General features: G+C 41.6%; 1 protein-coding gene across 1 annotated transcript in view; it reads left to right on the top strand.

The window, feature by feature from the left end:
* The window catches only part of RSRC1 (arginine and serine rich coiled-coil 1), a 97,343-nt gene that overhangs the window by 27,836 nt on the left and 50,202 nt on the right, over positions 1 to 19,305 (top strand). The window contains exon 6 of the mRNA XM_088061318.1: positions 17,772 to 17,808. Within this exon, the coding sequence (XP_087917444.1) occupies positions 17,772 to 17,808 (37 nt within the window). The remainder of the gene's footprint in view (positions 1 to 17,771; positions 17,809 to 19,305) is intronic.

The following is a 19,305-nucleotide window of genomic DNA, read 5'->3' as shown; positions in this document are numbered from 1 at the left end:
TCCAAAAGGAAAAGATATTAATTTTGAAAGTTTTGATCCCAAATATAATAAATAAGGATTGCTGCGGGGCTGGAACTCGCATACCATGGTTCAGCCTTGATCATATTCTTGTTGTTGAGTTACAAGAATCCTAGAGGAGGTGCTTCCAGGAAAATTATGGCAGAGCCTTTCCTGAAATGAGCTGCTGGGAATTGTAGAGTCTGTGGCCAGAAATCCCTTTTAAACATGGACATTCCTGGAAAAACTGGAGAACTTTAAAATCTGTTTAAACTTAGCAACTGCATTTTGAACGCTGAAACCAAACTTATTCCATCCTGTGGTGGAAAGGAGTTTGAATGCTTATAGGAGAAATATATTTGCTCTTGTGTCAGAGGGGAAAACCCTCTCCTTAATCCAAGCAGGTTTATTTTCAGTGTCTGGACTAAATTACAAGGACTTTATAAGCGCTGCAGTCAAGCTGTTGAGAAGTTTATTTTGTAGTAAAGTTTTAAGATGCTTGCTAGGACTTCTTGGTTCCAGTGATTTCTTTTGGCAGCTTCTTGAAGAACAGCTTCTAAAATTCGATGACAGGTTGAGCCCTTTATCCAACCTGGGCTACTCCAATGGCAGCCAGGCACTTGCTTGGACTCCAGGTGGGTTTTCCAGGACCTTTAGGATGTATTGCCATGGCAAGGGACTCACTTATCCACAACAAAACCAAAATGCCTCTTCTATCGATTAAGAAATTTATTTATTCTCACTCCTTTTGCCTTCCTTTCTACCTCCAGCCTGCAGGCAGCATCCAAACGTGAGGTGACTGAAGCAGGTGATGAAGAAGTCTGGGTGACCTCAGTGCAGGGAGATTTGATCCCTTGGCCTGTCAGGATCCGTGTTTCCTGGTGGGAAAGGAGCTGAGCAGATTGGATGGGTTCCCATGCAGTGCTCAGGGGAAGGAGCCTGAGAGCATCCAGGGGACACCTGGGCACACTTGGGGTGATGCATGAGGGGGTCTCAGAGCTCTGCTGGTGGTGCTGGGAGGCAGAAGGAAGTAGCTGAGAGGCCAAATGAGGACAGTTTCCTCCCAGTAAGTCAGCCAAAGGCTAATGGGAAGCAGAGGAAGGGTTTTCCCTGAAAAGGTCTGAGACCTCCATATGCCCAGAGCAGCTCGAGGGTCACTTGCCTTTGACCGAGATTTGTTGCTATTGTTGTCTAAGCTGTGTTTGCCTTGTTTTTCTTTTTGTTTGCTAAAAATCCCCTTTTAGGACTCAAAAGACTGGCCATTTATTTAATAGGCAGCAGCATATGGGATGATTTCTTTTCCTTTCACTCCCAGACAGCTGGAAAAGCCAGCGTGGATGGGACACGTGTGTAAGCTGTGGAGCAAAACTGTGCAGGAGGTGCTGGGGAACCACTGGCTCTGGAAAAGAAACAGATTTTAGTTCAGAGAAACCATTTCATTTTCGTTCATTAGGTACTTTTCGTGCTAAGTATAAAAATCTTAAGTTTGGTGTTAACAGTCTGTAGTTCAGACTGTCAGTTAGTGATGGCTGTCAAATGAGCTTCCCTGCTAAATTCATGGGCTATGTTGAGGGAATTATATTTCTCCCTATTTCCAGAAATAGGTTTTGGAATGCATTTGAAGGCAGTATCTTCAAAGACACACATTCTTTTAAGCTGTTTAAAATTTTCCAAACTCTCCGCTCCTTAAAACTGCCAGCCACCATGATTGTCCTTTTATAACTATATAATTTGCATTATCCTGGGTTTTTAGTGGAATCATTGCTTGAACACGGAGCATTCCTGCTGAAAGAGGGTTTTGTTTGCCCACATGTCCAAACACACACACGCTCTGAATGTAAACATGGAGTTTTGGGTTGTTTTTTTGGTTTTTTTTCCCTGGGACACCTTGTGCTGGGAGAGCAGCTGACTATTGTTTTAATGGCCTCCCTTAATCTGGGCAGGAGGAATCCAAACTGAATGATCCGGAGCTGTGCAAATCCAGTTAGTGTGAGCTGTAATCTCTTTACTGGGTTTAAGGAGTTGGAGTGGCACTGAGACACCCTGCAGATACTGAACAGCAGAGATACAGTAATCACCTCACCCTGCTCCTGCATCCTGCAACTAAAACCACCAGTCCCCAGCAAGGATTTAGGGAAAAGCCAGCCCCAAACCAGCAAACTGCTCCTCAGAGCAGGCCAAGGAGGGGCAGGCCACAAACAGCCCATCAAAAAGATAATGCTGTGGTAAAGTGGAATTGAAATTCACATTAAAATGTTAAACTTGCTGTTGCATCTCGTATTTTGGATTGGGAATGTTTTTTCTGGAATGAGTTTACCTGCTATGGAGATTATAAACCATCCATGGTTTTGATTAGGAGGGGAAGGAGTAGCTCTGTTTGGAGGAAGCATTTCTAATCCTGGTCTAATTTTGAACCTTTCTGTTGTTTGGAATTATAAAATAATGTGATAGACTTAAATGAAATAATCTAAATTGTTGGTCAGTGATAGGACACAAGGGAATAGTTTTAAATCAAGAGAAGAGGGATGTAAATTGGATATTGGGAAGGGATTCCTGGCTGGCAGGGTGGGCAGTGCCTGGCACAGGGTGCCCAGAGCAGCTGGGGCTGCCCCTGGATCCCTGCAGTGCCCAAGGCCAGGCTGGACACTGGGGCTGGGAGCAGCCTGGGACAGTGGGAGGTGTCCCTGCCATGGCAGGGGTGGCACTGGGTGGGCTTTGAGGTCCCTTCCAGCCCAAATCTGTGATTCCATGATTTACTTCCAGGCTCTGGTTTCATCCTTGGCACCTCCTGGTTCTGTGTAGGGCAGGATGTTCCTACTCAGCAGGAGTAAAACCCTACAGATAATCTGTGTTTATGTTGTTCTGCTTCCACACCCTCTCATTGGAGTAATTTTCCATTGAAGAGGGAAGGTTCTTGGATCTTCCCATGGAGAAGAGACTGTGCAACCCAAATTTTCCACTCTGAGAACTTCTGAGCCTGGTTCCCATGAGAGATTTCAGATGCAGAGGGTGCTCTTGACCTGTTCATTGAGAATTCCCTGATCCCTTCTTGCAATGAGACACCTTCAGTTCCATCAGCCCACAGAGCAGAGTGGTCCTTGTGACAAGAATTCAGCATCCTGTTGGGTTCATTCCCTTTTGCCCATAGATTATGGCAATCCAGTGCATTGCACCTTTTCTGGGGGAAAAGTCTGGGAATGGCTCCCTCTCCAGCCATCGATTTTTACATCATTTGCAGTGTAAAAACCATCTTTAAATATCCATGGAAGACAAGGCTGGGAAATGCTTTGGGTGACTTCCAGGGTAGGAACATCTTGGATTCTCCTGGATCCTGCCTCGCTCCTCAGCTGCTCCCAGCAGCTGAAGTTCTTGTAATACAAGGCCCATTTAATGGTGAATTATGTTGGGAATGATTTTTCCTGGATTGAGATGGAAGCAGCAGGATCAGTCCATTCTCTCCAAATGGATTAAGGAATTGATCAGGAAGGTCTGCCTTGGCTGCTCAGATCAGAATCTTTTGAGGCTGCTTAATGGGATCATGCTGTGTCCAAGAGGGAAAAGAGGGTTTTCCATTGATTATTGTCAGGTGGGCATTGCTTGTGCTTTGAAAAATATTAGGGAAATACAGACAATGGATTTCTGGGAGAGTGTTCAGCACAGGAATGGGGAATGCAGGGGCAGGAGTGAGAAGGCTTCGTGTGCCTGCCTCTGCCATCTCACTTTTTCCTTTTTATTTCCTCTTTGGCTCTGCCTTTACTTCCTGACCACATAAAACAGTGTTTAAAAAAGCCTGGATGGAGTTTTGGATAATGTTGCAGTGGGAATTTCTGCTGGGAGTTAATTTGCCGGTCCCCTGTGAGTCAGGAGCATGAAGATAGAAGAGAAGGAAGGTGTCTATATGGAGTGGGAGCCACTAAATCTGATTTAAAGGGTCACAATGGTTTTTTTTATTGAGGAGGACAAAAAAATAAAGTACACGAATTAATTTATTGAAAAAACTAAAAGAAGCTTTATGCTCTGGAGCTTATAGGAAACTCTTTCCATGCGCTTTAAAGGTCATTTTAATAATTCTGCTGCTTTTTTTCCTTTCTAAAATATTCAGGCTTCGATAACTCAGTAAATTGATAGTAGATAATTAGGCCTTGATGTTATGGGGCTCAAAATTTTATATGCTGTAGGCTTTAGATATAATTTTTGAAAATTTTACTCTGCACTGGAATATATTCTGACTCATGGAAGTGCCTTATTTTTAGGTTGTGCTTCTCACATTGTTATAGGAGAGGAATTTTCTTCTGACAAAGTCTCCTAGGTTTTGAAAAATTTATTTGCTTCAAGCTCCAATGTCCAACCTGGCCTTGGGCACTGCCAAGGATCCAGGGCAGCCACAGCTTCTCTGGGAATTCCATCCCAGCCTTTCTTTACCCTCCCAGGGAACAATTCCTGCCCAAGATCCCATCCATCCCTGCCCTCTGGCACTGGGAGCCATTCCCTGTGTCCTGTCCCTCCATCCCTTGTCCCCAGTCCCTCTCCAGCTCTCCTGGAGCCCCTTCAGGCCCTGCAAGGGGCTCTGAGCTCTCCCTGGAGCTTCTCCTCTCCATGGTTTCTTGGTTCTCTTCCTTCTCTGTATGGCAAGTTTTGGAGCAGATTTTGGAGCAGGGCCCAGGCTCTGCCCTGGGGACCCAGTGGTGGCACCAGAGGACCGAGCAGGGACTGATCCCAGGAAATTCCCCCTGGACCAGAGAGGTTATGGAGTCTCCCAGGACAAATTCCAGCCCCGTGCCTGGGGTGGCCCTGCTGGAGCAGGAGGTGGCACCAGGTGAGCCCTCCCAGCCTGACCTACCCTGGATGGAGCAGAAATCTGGGAAGAGCTGCAGCGATTCCTCCATGGGAAACAGGGATTGCATTGGGCATGGCTGGGAAGGGGGTTAATCACAACTTCAGCAATATTTTTACAGTGTATTCCCCTTCAGTGCTTTTCACAGCTCTGTCTGTTAGCAATTCTGGAAATTTTACTTGTCTTGGATAAAGGATCCTTCCAGTAAGAGCCAGTACTTCTGCTCCAAACCTTCCCATGGAGAGAACATGTGGTGAAATCCCTTCTTCAGTCAGGCTGGGAATGGCCATTTTTGGGATCCAGTTTCAGCGTGGCAGTTGTCACACACCATCCCAGGGATGTTCCTGTGTGCCAGCAGAAAGCCAGGGCTCCGTTTTGCAGCCTTCCCCCTGCTCTGCCTTTCATCTCGTGCTGTGTTTATGTAATGCAATAGAAATGTTGCTAACGTGATTATACTTTTCTATCTTATTAGCTCCAATACTAAGCACAATAAAATGGAAAACTGTTTAAATGTTATGTTTAAGTGCTTGAGATAAGAGTTCTTGTAAATGAAATGTGATTACATTTCTGTAATAGATCTTCTCCGTCTGCTCGGACTTTGTTGAGCAATGTAATTCTTTTGGGATTGCTGTTTCCAAGTTTGATTTCTTTTTTTTTTTCCTTTTTTTTTGAATTTTGGTGGAAATAGCCATGTAAAACGTTACACAATGCACAGAAATCTTTTGAAAACGCAGGGTTTCCCGTGTGAGGCACAAAACCATCCCTCCATAGTTTTCTTTGTGATAACCAATTTGAATTAAACATAATTCCCCAACATCACCTTGAATTTCCATCTGTGTAACCCCCATGTTCTTAAGCGTTTTGCATTTACCTAATGCTCTGGGCTATTTTCCCTCAGCACGGATGGCAAACTGTGACTATCTCCAAACTGGAGATGATATGAATAACAATTGTTTGCTGATCTTCCCCTGTATCTCCCTGCATAACCTGCAGCCTGCAAAGGCTGAGGAAGTGGCAGATAGCTTTTGTCATCCCTTATCCGGGCTGTACACTTGTAAGGAAGAGCAGGGATAATCGCCTAAATCTAATTAGGGGTTAAAAGAGGCCATGACTGTGATGTGGCAGTGAGACACCTTACTGTAGCAATCCTGTTTGCATTAGAAAAATAAGGTTGTCATATTGATTATTCAAATGAGCTTCTATTGGCCATGGCTCAATGGCTGCGTCGCAGCTGAAGCACTGGAAGGTCCCAGCTTTGGAGCATACATTATGTGATGTCTTGTTTGCTAATTTAAGGGCTTTAAAAACTGAGGCTGAGGGAGTTTTATCGTGAGAATTAAGGGTTTAAGTGACCACTGGAAAATGAAGTTGAGCTTGCCTGGGTGATGGCTGCGATTGCTCAAAGCCATTCAGTGGAGGCCAATGAATTTGCTTCACGTCTTTCATGGAGAAATCAGTATTGGAGTTAACAGATCTTGTTTGTGCATTAATTGACGTTTAGTTCAAAGTCAAAGAGAGCTGAAAAGAATAAAGTAATTGCGTTCAGATCAATTCCACATCTGAGAGATAGCGAATTCCCCCGGCCCTCACTTTGGGGGCTGCCTTTTAATTTTTTAAAAAAATATTTATCTGGTGCTGGGCTATTACAGCTTCTCAAATATTTCTCAGCACTTGGATTTTTGTCATTCCCCAGACAGGTCTGTGACATCCTGCAAGTGCAGGAGATGCTTCTGAGCATGCTGATTTCAGCCTAACTCGTGACGTAAGTGCCAGACATAGAACGGGAAAAAGCGTTTTAAAAAGAGCAATTAATTAATTTTTTAGACCTATTTTTGCCCCTTTTGTAGTACAGCAAATACACATGCTGGGCTGTGTTGTATGTACAGAGACTGGACATTGTCCTGCTGTTTTGACCATTGGTCTGTGCAGCTTCTGTCATTACAGATTTACAAGGAAAATCCCACCTTGAATCCCAGATATGAAGCAGAGTTTGCAAATTTTACCTCATAGCTGAAATTATTTCCCCCATTTTACCTGCAGTTTGAACACTGTTCACTCCAGCTGTTGGCTCTGCTGGATTTCTGCTGCTGGGCCCAAAAAAATACAGAGACAACTAAAGTGTTTTATCTTCTTGTACATAAATAGAAAGTTTTCAACTTTATTTTTCAGTTCTTCAGTTGATTCTTCCAGTTCTCTGCTTTTGGTGTAAAAGTTACTCATCCAAATGCTGACCTGAATCCACGATGACCAGAGGAAGGGGAATTTTTTTAAAATACTTATATATTTAATATATTATTTATGTTGCTAGAACATGCTGATCTGTTTGAAGGGCCTGAAAGTTCCCAAAAGATGTTGATGGAACTTTGCAGTATCTTGTTTGGACAGCAGGTTAAGCTGTGGCTTATCCTGTCCTGCCTTTGTGTGAAAGGCCCCTCAGCCCTGAGCTCTGTGCTGAGCCCATGGATGTGTTTGATTGCTTGGAATGGTTCCAGTTCCACTTCTGGGTTCTCCCCTTTGCAAGACACAGTAATAATTTTAATAATAAATTTAATAAATAATAATAATAAATAATAATTATTATTAAAAGTAAAACTAATTAAAATATAATACTATAATAATTAATTATTATAGTATTAAAATAATTGTAATAAATAATAATAATTTTGTATCTTGAAATTGCAACTTTCAGCCCAAAATGAAGGGAAAAGCCAATATATGAGGCTTTTTTTTTTTTCAGCAATATCAAGGTGCTGCTTGCAGAGATCAATCCCTCGTTTTGCACATTCATTCTAAATTATGAATTTATTTATTGAATTTATTTATGATTTTTTACAATTTTCTTATAATCCTTTTCAGCCACAATTATTCCAATGTTCCCTGCTGCATTCTTCCACCAGCAGTTAGCAAAAAATTCAGGTTGTTCTGGTGGACATCACTGAGACTGCCTGGATAAGTTTCTTAAAGAGAGGGAAATAAGACAAATATGAAGTGTTGTAATAGGGCAAAATCCTTAATCCTGGGAGCATCACAGAGAGGCAGAATTTTTGGTTGAAAAAGGGGTTTTTAGCTGCTCCTCCTTTCAGAAGTTCTAAAATCTCAATTCACACACAAGCTCAGCTGGCTCTGGGCTGGCTGAGGTCACCACCTTGAAATCTGAGGTAAAAATAAGCATTTTAATGTAAACTAGAAGCACTTTGGGCTTGTCTTAGAGCATCAGTCTGCAGTGGTTCAGGAATGGTTGACTTCTGTGAGATTTTGTGTGATTTTTGGAGATCTTTTCCAGCCTCAGTGGGTCTGTGAGAGCTGGGGGAGGCTCAGGTTGGCCATGGGGGAAAATTCCTTCCCTGCAGGTTTGGGTAAGCAGGAGCTGCCCAGGGTGGAGTCACCAGCCCTGGAGTGGCCAAAAAATTGGATCTTACATTCCATAATCTAATTTAATTGTGGGATTCGGTCAGAGGCTGGGCTTGATGGTCTTGGAGGTCTTTTCCAGCCTCAGTGGTTCCAGGAATTCCCTGGTGAGCAGCAGGTGGGGCAGTGCTGGAGCAGACACATCAGTTTGGTTACAATTTCCTGGTTGGGTTTGTAGCTCGAGGTGTTTGTGGGATATTCCCCTGGTTCTTTGCACATTTGGAATTATTCTCCCCAGAAGTGCTTGCTCAGTGCCAGCTGGGCCATCCACATTCCCAGGTCTTTCATGTGGGCTGGGAATCCTGTGGGAATTGCTGCCCTGGAAGGATCTGGCCACTTATTTGGTCTTTTTTTTTTTTTTAAATAGAATATTTCACTTCACCTCCAAGATTTACAGGTACAACAGGAAGTGCTGGTTTTTACCATCAACCTCCAAATTCTCTTAGATCCAAGTTTCCTTGGAACCTGCCATGTTTATGGTGCTCAATTCCTTCAGGAATCTCTTCGCTCTATACTAAAAAAACAACCTTTGAAGGAAATCTTGGCTGTGGAACGAGACACATCTTATATTTTTGTCTTTTCTCAGTCTCATTTTGGTGGTAAATCAATAACATGCAGCACTAATTATTTTGATTTTATTGAAGAAACTCCAAAACACAAAATGCTTTTGGGAGATTCTCGGGGAAGGTGTCCCTGCCTGTGGTGGGGGAGCTGGAATGAGATGGTTTTAATGTCCCCTCCAACCCAAACCATTCTGGGATTCCTGGTCTAGACGTTGGCTGGAAGTTTGTTGGGGGTTTATTCCATCCTGTAAAGCCATTCCTGCTCTCTGTTTCCACTGGACACCTTCTCTGGGAAGTGCTGGGAGTGAGAAACGCCAAAGAAAACAGATGGTGTTCATTTTTCACGGCAGGAAAAGGTTAAAAGCAGATTATTGAAGCAAGAGAGTGAAGTGAGCAAGGCCAGTGTGGTGTGGTAAGAAGTTTAGATGTAATAATTAGTGAAATGTGAAGCCTGAAGGAGGTTCTGGTGCAACTCGAGCAGCATGAAGAGCTCAGACAGCTTCACTTGGTGGTTTTGGGGTTTTTTTTAGGCTGTCTAATTTCTTACCAAAAACACAAATTGTGATTTAGGGGAACTTGCAGATCTTTCCTTGCTCTCACCAGGCTGTGTTGGACATCAAACTCCAGCCTGGATCTGTGTTTTCAGCCCTGGCAGAGCCACGTGCCAAAGGTGCCCAGCCTTGTTTTGGGCTGAATCCTGTGAAATCCAAGCTGGGAACTACATGGGATCCCTTTAGTGATCCCAGTCCATTTCCTCTCCTTCATGAGCCCCAATTAGCTGCTTTGGATTTGATTTTTTTTTTCCTCTCATGTTTTTATTAATTTCAAAGCACTTCCAGGTTATTTTTGTCACTTTCTGTCAGGCTTGGGTTTGGTCAGATGTGTTTGAGACTTGCAATCAGTTTCTGGTTTTATTTAATTTTGATGAAATATTATTTCTTCCTCTTCATTTGTGGCCAAAGGCACTCGAGGAATTCCCCCTCAGGCTTGAACAACTTTAACTTCCCCTTTTAAAATTTTACAAATTTGTCTTGCAGCACAGCCCAGCGTGGAAGTTGTCAGGAGATGCAGCTTCCTTCCTTACTGGAAGCTGGACTGGGCTGCTTGGAATGACCATCTTGGAGAAACCAAGAGACTTCCTTAGGTCTGCATCAAGTTGGGATGCAAAAAAAACAAGTTTCATTGTGAAGGAAAGCCTGCAACTCAAAGCTGAGGTGGTTGAGGAGGTGAAATATTCTCAGATGGAGTAGATTTGCTCTGTTGGTAAATAGGGAAATGTTTATCTTGTGTAGGAATGAAAACCTGGGCCTGTCTGATGTGTCTGAGCCATCCTGAGAATGTTCTGAGCGTTCCCCTGGCTCCCTCAGGGAGATCAGCCCAGGCTGGGTGGAAGAAGGGAGAGGAATTAAACCAAAGTCACCAACTCGGCAGCAGTGCAGCAGCATTTCCAAACCTCATTTTTGTCCCTCCCAGGGATGCCTAAAAAAGCACAGGGTTCCAGGGTGCTGAAATTGGATCAAACACAATCCCAGGCACTGGAATTTCAGCAAATTTGGGCTCAGCTGAACTTGGGCATGATTCCCAAAGGGCTGCTCTCCTCTTCAGGGATATTGGAAACCTTTTTTTCAGTCTTCAACTGTGCATCTGAGGATTGCTGGGTGGTCCTGGTCCTTCTCCTGAGCTCTGGAAATGGGTTGGTTGTTGGTTCATTGTTATTTTTTAATCAGTTGTTTATTTTTCAGCAGTGTTGGTGTCATCCTGCTGCTGCCTGGAGAGGAAGGGAGCACATCCCAGATTTCTCCTGGGTTTTTTTTTTGGACTTCATTAATCTCCCTTAAAGTCCTGACCTGATGTTTGAAATCTGCCACTTCCTCTTAATTTCTATTCTAAGTGCAACATCTTTCAAGGTCCTTCAAAATTGTGTGAATTTTTAATTCATTTTTATTTTAGATTTTTTTCTTTTCGGGGAGGAGGCGCATTAGGAAACAAAACCAGCTGTATCCTAGTACTTTATAGACAGAGGCATTTAGGGTTTGGGTTTGTTAAAGTATTTTTTTAATTACAAGAATTCTAATCTCTGTGTTTAGAAGCTTTGAAGAACTTGTGAAGTGCAAAGAACAAAAATAAAGCTGTAACTCGTGGTGGTTAGATTTCCCATAAAAGAAAGCCTGAATAGAAAGGAGCATTTGCATGAGAAGTGTGGGGAAAAAATTGTCTGACTTCTAGTGATGGGTTAGAAAAACAATCAAAAATCTGAGTTCTGCAAGTAGAATGAGAGGTGATGGGTGAGGTGGGTCCCTGGGTTTGAGGAAAGGGATTTTTGCTGATTAATAAAATAAATAATAAGTATGTACAGCTCTGCATTGGTTATAGGTGGGATAAACTGAGCTCAGTTCAGATATTAAATATAAATTTAGCTTCGTTCTCTGGACTGAGATCTGTGGGGATTGAAGAAAGAAGGAAAAAAATTGAAAAAAAAAGAAAAGAGCAATTTGTTTCTAAAGTCAGCATAGAAGCTTTAAATTGTCACTGTAGAATCCTTGAAGTTGGAAAAGATCTCCAAGATAATCATTCCCAACCTTTAAATATGAATGTGCAGTAATAGACTGAGATCTCTGTAGTGGAACCAAGGCTGTGTCTTGTAATGTGAATTTTGATCACTGAGCAAAAGTATGAAGAGTTTTATTCACAGGTCTTAGTGGAAAGTTGGGTGCCAGCAAATAAGTTTAAAATGCTTCATAAACTTCTACAAGATTTTCTCCTCTTGGGAAGAATTCATGGCACAGAGTCTTAGAAAAGAATTCCAAATAATGAATTCGGATAAATTGGAGGTTGCCTTGTTTCCTAGGCAGAGAGCCTTTAATCAGTAACTTTATTTTCATTGAATATTTAATGAGCAACTGGCAAATGTTTCCCTAAGCACAATTTTCATGAGCATTTACTACTTTTTGAGCAGTTTATAATGAATTTAGACAAAGATGGAGCCGTTCAAACACGATGTTGTTTCAGTGTGGTGTGAAGTATTTACCGAAGATTATTGCAGAACTTGTTTAATGTGCACAGATAGTTTAAAAAACCAACCCCAAACTAAACAGGCTTGAGGTTTCCTTGTGGGATTTTTCTTTTTTTTTATCACCAGACTGAGGGCCTGAAGGAATAGAGGAAGTCAATGGACACCAATGTATCCAAATATCTCATTTTGCCTAAGAGCAAGTGCCGGCAGATAAATGCCCATAAAGGGATTTCTTTCTTAAGCCCCATGGATTTTTTTTTTCTGCAACTTTTTGTGTGAGTTCGAAATGAAAACCATTCATCCAGTGCCCCAAAGAAGGGCCTTATTGAATGGAATAACAGTGTAATGTACCATTGAAGGCAGGATTGAAAGTGATTATCTTGTTAACTCTTGACAGTTACCGCCAGCTTGAAATAGAACTGGCAGGCTTGATTTGCAAATGAATTAAAGCTTTTTCATTTGGTGCCAGGATCATCTTTTTATATTCTGATATGACAGATGCTATGTTCCGTGCTTTTGTTTCTCTTCACTCTTCTACTTGCAAATAAAAAACAAAAGATTATGATAGTAATTTTATTTGCATCTTTTCTCTAGGAGTTTATTCTTTGTCTCGAAGTTTTTAATCTTATATTTTTTTCAACAATTTGTTTAAGAATAGTATTGTTCCCGCAGAATAAAATTTCATTAGGTTAAGTACAGTAGTAATTGGGTGAATGAGGGGGATTTAGAAGCTTTCAGCAAATGGAAAATTGATTGTACTCAAATTGTTTCGAGCTTAGAACATTTGAATTTCCTCCCTGACTTAGACTGGCATTTAATATTCCCCAATACCACGAGCAGAGGAGAAGCTCACGTTTCCAATATTCCTGCTAATGGCAGCACACGTGTAATTAGTGACAGCCTGGGCTGCTGGACTGTGTTTGCATTCTGCAGCCATCCCAACACAGATGGGGAGGTGTTGGGTATGATAATTATTGTGCTCTCCTTCTATGTTCCTCATTAACCTGTAACACTCTCTACCAGTCCAGAGAGTTTTTCCCAGCCTTGTGCTTCCCAAGACTGGAACTTGCTGGGCTTTGTTTAACATTCAGCCCAGCGTTGTGGGCATTTCCACTGCCGGGCTTTCTGCTGCTTCTGTCATCTGCTTTGTACTTGGAGGCTAATTAGCAGCACTTCCGACTGCCACTGATGTCCATTATGGAAATGTTTTCCTACACTTTCACCTACAGGATGTGTTTTAATTGAATATCTACTAAATAATATTACAGGGAAGGTAAACCAGGCCAAAGTTGTCTAATTTATTTAAGGCTGGTTAACGGAGACGGTGACATTCCGGAGCCTGGTTGTGTTTGTTGGGAATGCAAACAGGGAGGTTTCACTCCTTGTGAAGGGAACAGGAGGAGGAATCCCACCCACCTGGCCAAAACCAGGGAAAAAGCTCAACCAAATCCTGCTCCAAGTTTTGGAATTCCAAGGAATTGCACATGATGGTGTCCTTGGAATCGCCAGGTTGAGCTGAGGAGTGGCTTTAAGGCAAGCGGGACAGAGGAATCAGCTTTGGGATTTTCATACCCAGCCTGAAGCCTCCCTGAAAAAGAAACAGATTTGGGGTGGTTATTTTGTCTTGTGATTTTTGGGATTTCCATACTCAGCCTGAAGCTTCCTTGAAACAAAACCAGGAGATTTGGGGTGGTTATTTTATCTCTTGTGATTTTCCTACCCAACCTGCAGCTTCCTTGAAACAAAACCAGATTATTTGGGGTGGTTATTTTATCTTTTGGGATTTTCATACCCAGCCTGAAGCCTCCCTGAAAAAGAAACAGGTTTGGGGTGGTTATTTTATCCCTTGTGATTTTTGGGATTTCCATTCCCAACCTGAAGCTTCCTTGAAACAAAACCAGGAGATTTGGGGTGGTTGTTTTATGTCTTGTTTACCTAAGAAATGCAATGTTTTTGTCAGGTCTTTTTGAAAATACTGCTTTTCTCAACACTGTATTTTGGGGTTTTCCCTCTGTGTTTAATTTCTGTATTGATATTGCATAATATCTTGGACTTTACTCTCTGAGACAGGGTTATTCTATATTTCCCCCCCTTGAATATTTGATAAAGTCTCTTGGGTACTGATTTTCCTTCTTTCTAGGATAAGATGTTATGGAAATTGTTTCACCTTGTGTCCTGTTTCAAGTCCCTGGTTTTAGCATGATTCAATTTGCTTTGCATTATATTCCACCAAGTTCCTTGGCAGTTCCAAGTTTTTCCTGTGTTTGTGTAGGGGGAGACTTTGGCTTTCCCTCCTGCTTTTGCAGAGTGACATTTATAGGATCTTCTTGGGTCTTTGTTGCATTTAAATTTATCAGTAATTTAAGCTTCCTGTTGAGATAAATTATTTGGGTTATTGGAGTGAGGGAGCCACTGGGCCCAAGACCACCAGGTCCAACACTCCAGGATCAGCTCCAGATCATTTGAAGTTGATACTTGGGAAGAACGAAACAACATTGCACACTTTAAATATATATATATATATATTTACATATATATCCAATTAATTATCCTGTAATATCCATATAGGTATAAATAACCCAAAGGATTATCCTGCAGCCTCTGGATTCTAACCCAAAATCTATGGCAAAGACAATTATTAACTATTAATTAACTACATATTGGTTCTGCAGTTCTTGGGGGGAACTGCTATAAATTCACTAGAATTAGGGTTACATTATATTTATATAATTTATATATTTTTTATATTATATATATATAAGGCTTCACATTATATGTGAAATTTTAAGCTGTTTTATAATACCTAAATGGGATATTTTGAGAACAGTGCACATTTTTCAGCTCTCTTGATTAATGATTTGTTTGATACAGGGAGTACCTTTAGGAACATGAATATGTTCCAGGTTAAAATCACGATTTCAGCAAGTGCTGGGGAATATTTTTAATTTAATTTACTGGCAAAGGAAGTTCACACCACCTCAATTAGTTACTGTGGGTTTAAGTAATCCCAAACCTGGCAAAACTTGGAGAATCCCAGAATAGTTTGGCTTGGAAGGGACCTTAAAACTCCTCCAGTTCCACCCCTTGCCATGGGCAGGGATGGAACTTCCTTGATTGAATTCCCAACTTCTTGCTACAGATCCTTCATGGCCAGCATTCAAATGGAGCTGGGATTGTTTCCCCTGGTATTGCTGAAATATTTGGATGAGCCTGACTAGGATTTACTGGCTTTAATGGATGGCTTTAAATAAGTGCATGTCAAGTAGTGTTTTACTGCAAATCCTTGGCTAGAGTAGGGGAAAAATTCCAAAAAATTCTCTGGTAGAAAGAAGGAAATCTCGGGAATAAAATCAAACTTGCCTAATGAACCAAAAATATTGAAGTGCTGCACTGGAGATGGTATGAAAAGCAAATATACTGGGAACTCTGGGGTATAAAAATGAGGAAAACATAATTACCTGGTAATGATACCAAATTAATAGAACTCTATGGTTTCTTTTATGTTGTGAGCATTGGAATGTTGGATGTGCATAAAGCTGCTCCTGGCTTTTATTTGTGGTGTTTAATGGTTTAAAATTCTGCACTCGAGGCTACGTGGGAGACTGAGCTGTGGCCACAGGTCTGATTTTGCCTAAATCAATACATGAAATAAAGTATTAATGGGAGCTTTATTTGTATAATTTGATGCAAATAATATAATTTAAATATGTGATTATTTTACGTAATTATACAGATAAAATTTTCTAATAAAATTCATAGTATTTATTTTAACTATGCAATTATTAGGTACAATTATATAAATAAAATGGTAATTACGTAATGTAATTTATTGTATTGGATACCTAATGTAATATAGAATAGAATACAGAATATAATTGTATGAGATCTCTAATATAATCTATTGGTTAACTAAAAGATAAAACCCTGCCATAGCCTGGCTGATTGATGCCCACCAGCCTCGGGCTGGGAAGAGGTTTTCATTGGAAGTGACAGGTGCCCCAAGGTTTATTTAGGACAAGCTCAGCCTTGTCCTGGTTAGTTTGATAATGTTTTCCTTATGGATGTTCCAGCACTGCATTTCCTGCGTTAGGGCCTTGTGTTACACCAATATTCCTGTCTGGGCTGCCTCAACTACAAATTGGCTGAACAGCCCGTGACACTTTTTCAATATTATTACATTAAACCAAGTGGATTTTGATTGATAACCTAATATTCAACTAATGCAAAACATCAATCATGGCAAGTATATTAATTATTTAATATTGCAGCCTAATTCAGGAATCGATGTGCTGCAGGAGGGGAAGGGAAACTCGCTGTTCCCAGAAGGTTTGAGACAGGGGATGATTAAAAAACAGCCCCACCAAAGCCAGCTCTACTCCCGTGTGTTGGTTCGATACAAATCTTTATTCATTTGCCAATAATCTCCTCACATTTTCCACTTCAGGACCTTTTTTATCAGTTTTGAGGCCTGTAATTGAATTAAGGCTGCTTTCAGCACAAATATTGATGGCAGGGAGCTCCTCCCAGCCCTGCCCTGCATCCCTCTCCCAAAGCAATTCAACCTTCCGAGGCCAGGTGGCACCTCCGAAATGGATCATGGAATCATGGAATGCTTTGGGTTGGGAGATGAAATCCCAGCCATGGCAGGGACACCTCCCACTGTCCCAGGTGCTCCAGCCCCAATGTCCAGCCTGGCCTTGGGCACTGCCAGGGATCCAGGGGAGCCACAGCTGCTCTGGGAATTCCATCCCAGCCCCTCCCAGCCAGGAATTCCTTCCCAATATCCCATCCAATCCTTTCCAAGCTCCATGGGAAGCCATTCCCTGTGTCCTGTCCCTCCATCCCTTGTCCCCAGTCCCTCTCCAGCTCTCCTGGAGCCCCTCAGGCCCTGCCAGGGGCTCTGAGCTCTCCCTGGATCCTCCTCCAGGCTCAAGATGTGGGAGACAATTTGGGATAAATCCCATAGGGCTCAGAAGAATACATTCTTCTTCCAGATTCAAACAGCAAAATTTTTATTTTTCCCTCTCTCACTTCATTAAAGACATTTAAATAGAAAAAAAAAAAAAAAAAAAGCTGCATAGCAGATTTTTGGAAAAGCTTTAGGAAGTGGTAAATAATTAGCAATTTTAGTAATTAGTAACACTGTGGTGTTAGCTGCTTCCCTGCAGTCCTCACGGGCTGGTTTCTCCTTCTTTGCCGTGACAGTGACCCACCTGCCAGGAGGTCATTTTGGAATTAGATAAAACCTGGCACTGCTGGAAGCAGGAACCATCTCCTTGACCAGTGGATTGGAATTTGGGGAATTTTTAATTTCTTTTCCATTGGATTTCTTTTTTTTTTTTTTTTTTTTCCATAGCAGGATATGTTAAGGATTAACTTTCCCTCTGTATTTTTGCTTTTCAGAGCTTTTACTTGGATACTTTGGTTCTTTATTTTTTTTTTTAGGTTCCTTTATGTGAAATTATTCCTGTTTTCTCTCTGTACATTTGTACTTTTTGCAAGAATGGATGCCAAGCTCCAGCATGGCTGCCACGAGCCATGGAATTAATCACAATTCCTTCTCTCCATCACCTTGGAAAGGAATTTCTGGCAAAGCAGAACCAGGAGGCACCAAATGTGGATTTGATAAACAGCCCTGTGCCCTGGCCTGGGCCTGATTCCTTCCTGTGTAAATAGTGGGATAATTAGATTTAAAATGTGGATTTTAAACGTGTATCCTGTGGCATTGCTACTGTTTATAGCAATTTCAGGTCAGGTGGCATCTGAGGGTTTGATTCTGTCATTGAGCATTAGGATAACCAATATTTTTTGGGTTTTACAGGTAAATATATGTATTAAAATAAAAAAAAATTGACACACTGGAGAAATTCCCCAGCTTTGCCATTTCAGAGTTAAACAGAAATCGTTGCAGACAAGGGTTTAGCAACTATTTAGAACTTTTGTTCTTCTCTTACAGGGACTCTGCAAACATCAAAGCTGGATTAGAACATCTGGTAAGTTTTAATTTTCTCTTGAACATTTGCATCATCTTTGATATCTGCATTCCAAATGAACACTTTTGAATGAGCTTTGAATACCTTGAATTGAGAAAGTCAACCATTTCCCAGAGGGTTACGATACTGTTATTATGTGAAGGCACTCACATTTTCATTTATCTCCTCATTTCAAGGGAATTTTAATTTTTTTAAATTACTTTTTTTTGATGTCGAGATGAAATAAACTGGACTACAATCCTTGGATTGATGATTGCCTTAATTATAAACAAAAATTGTTTGGTGTTGGATTTTTGGCATATCCTGATCTGAAAACAACAAACTTGTGATTAAAAAAAAAAAAAAAAATTAAAAAAAAAGAAAAAGCCAGGGACACAATCAAATATTGCATGCATAAATATGGTGTGTTTGAGTCATTTGGAGGCTTTGAAAGAAGTGCACAGCTTTGTGTTTCCTCTTGTCTTTGCTTTATGAATAATGGATCGACTTAAATTCCATTCAGGGCTGCAGTAGGAAATAATAATTGAGGCGCAAAATATTTCTGGTTTAAGTAAACATATTAAACCCACAAGTGATGGCAAGCCAGGCTTAGCATTAAAAACTCATCAGTTGATCAAAACTGGGGGAAAAAAACAAATCTTGTCACAAGTCAGAAGCTGGTTGAGCCTCACATGTTGGTACCAGCAATCAGTGGAACATTAAATAGTTCATATAAAGTGATTATTAAATCCCATTAAATGAAAATATTCGCTATTAATGGCACATCCATGCTGAGAAGGGTTTAATTTTTTCATGGAATATCTAAACAATCCCTGCAGTTCCATAGTGCTGTTAAGAACACGGTGTGTCGCGTGGGACAGAATCGATTCCCTCCTGTTGCTTCCCATTTTGGGAATCACTTGGGAAGGATTTGTAGGAGCTTGGGTACCTGTATCTCCTTGGAGAGCCTGGTGGGGTGGAGAATCCTGGTGGGGTGGACAGGATGGAGAATCTTGGTGGGATGGACAGGATGGAGAATCTTGGTGGGATGGACAGGATGGAGAATCCTGGTGGGATGGACAGGATGGAGAATCCTGGTGGGATGGACAGGATGGAGAATCCTGGTGGGATGGACAGGATGGAGAAGCTGGTGGGGTGGAGATGCTGGTGGTGTGGATTTCCTGGCACAGCTCTCAGGAGCTCCCTGTTTCTAAAGATGCCCTTTGTGAAATGTGTTGTGAATCATCAGATGGAATTAAGAGCAGAGTTCTTGGAGCAGCTGGAAAATCCATCTTGTTTGCTGCTTCCAGGGGTGTCTCACCTGGAACTCACCTGTGGGTTGAATCCCTTAAATAAATCTTAGGAAGGTTTTGTTGCCCTGCTGGTGGCAGGGAGTTGTAATCCAGGGGTTTCCCGGGATTTTTCTCGTGCATTATGAAGCTGCTCCCCTCCTGGCAGATTGACCGTGGCTGGGGGCTTCTTCTAAACTGAGGTTTCTGGAGCTTCAGGGCTGATTTA

Source organism: Pseudopodoces humilis, chromosome 11, assembly GCF_049639895.1.
Source record: "Pseudopodoces humilis isolate 2021_Gansu_Grassland_sample_001 chromosome 11, ASM4963989v1, whole genome shotgun sequence".
In the NCBI taxonomy this organism is placed as follows: domain Eukaryota; kingdom Metazoa; phylum Chordata; class Aves; order Passeriformes; family Paridae; genus Pseudopodoces; species Pseudopodoces humilis.
Note: the sequence above shows the minus strand (reverse complement) of the source record. Positions and strands in the feature narration are given on the sequence as shown.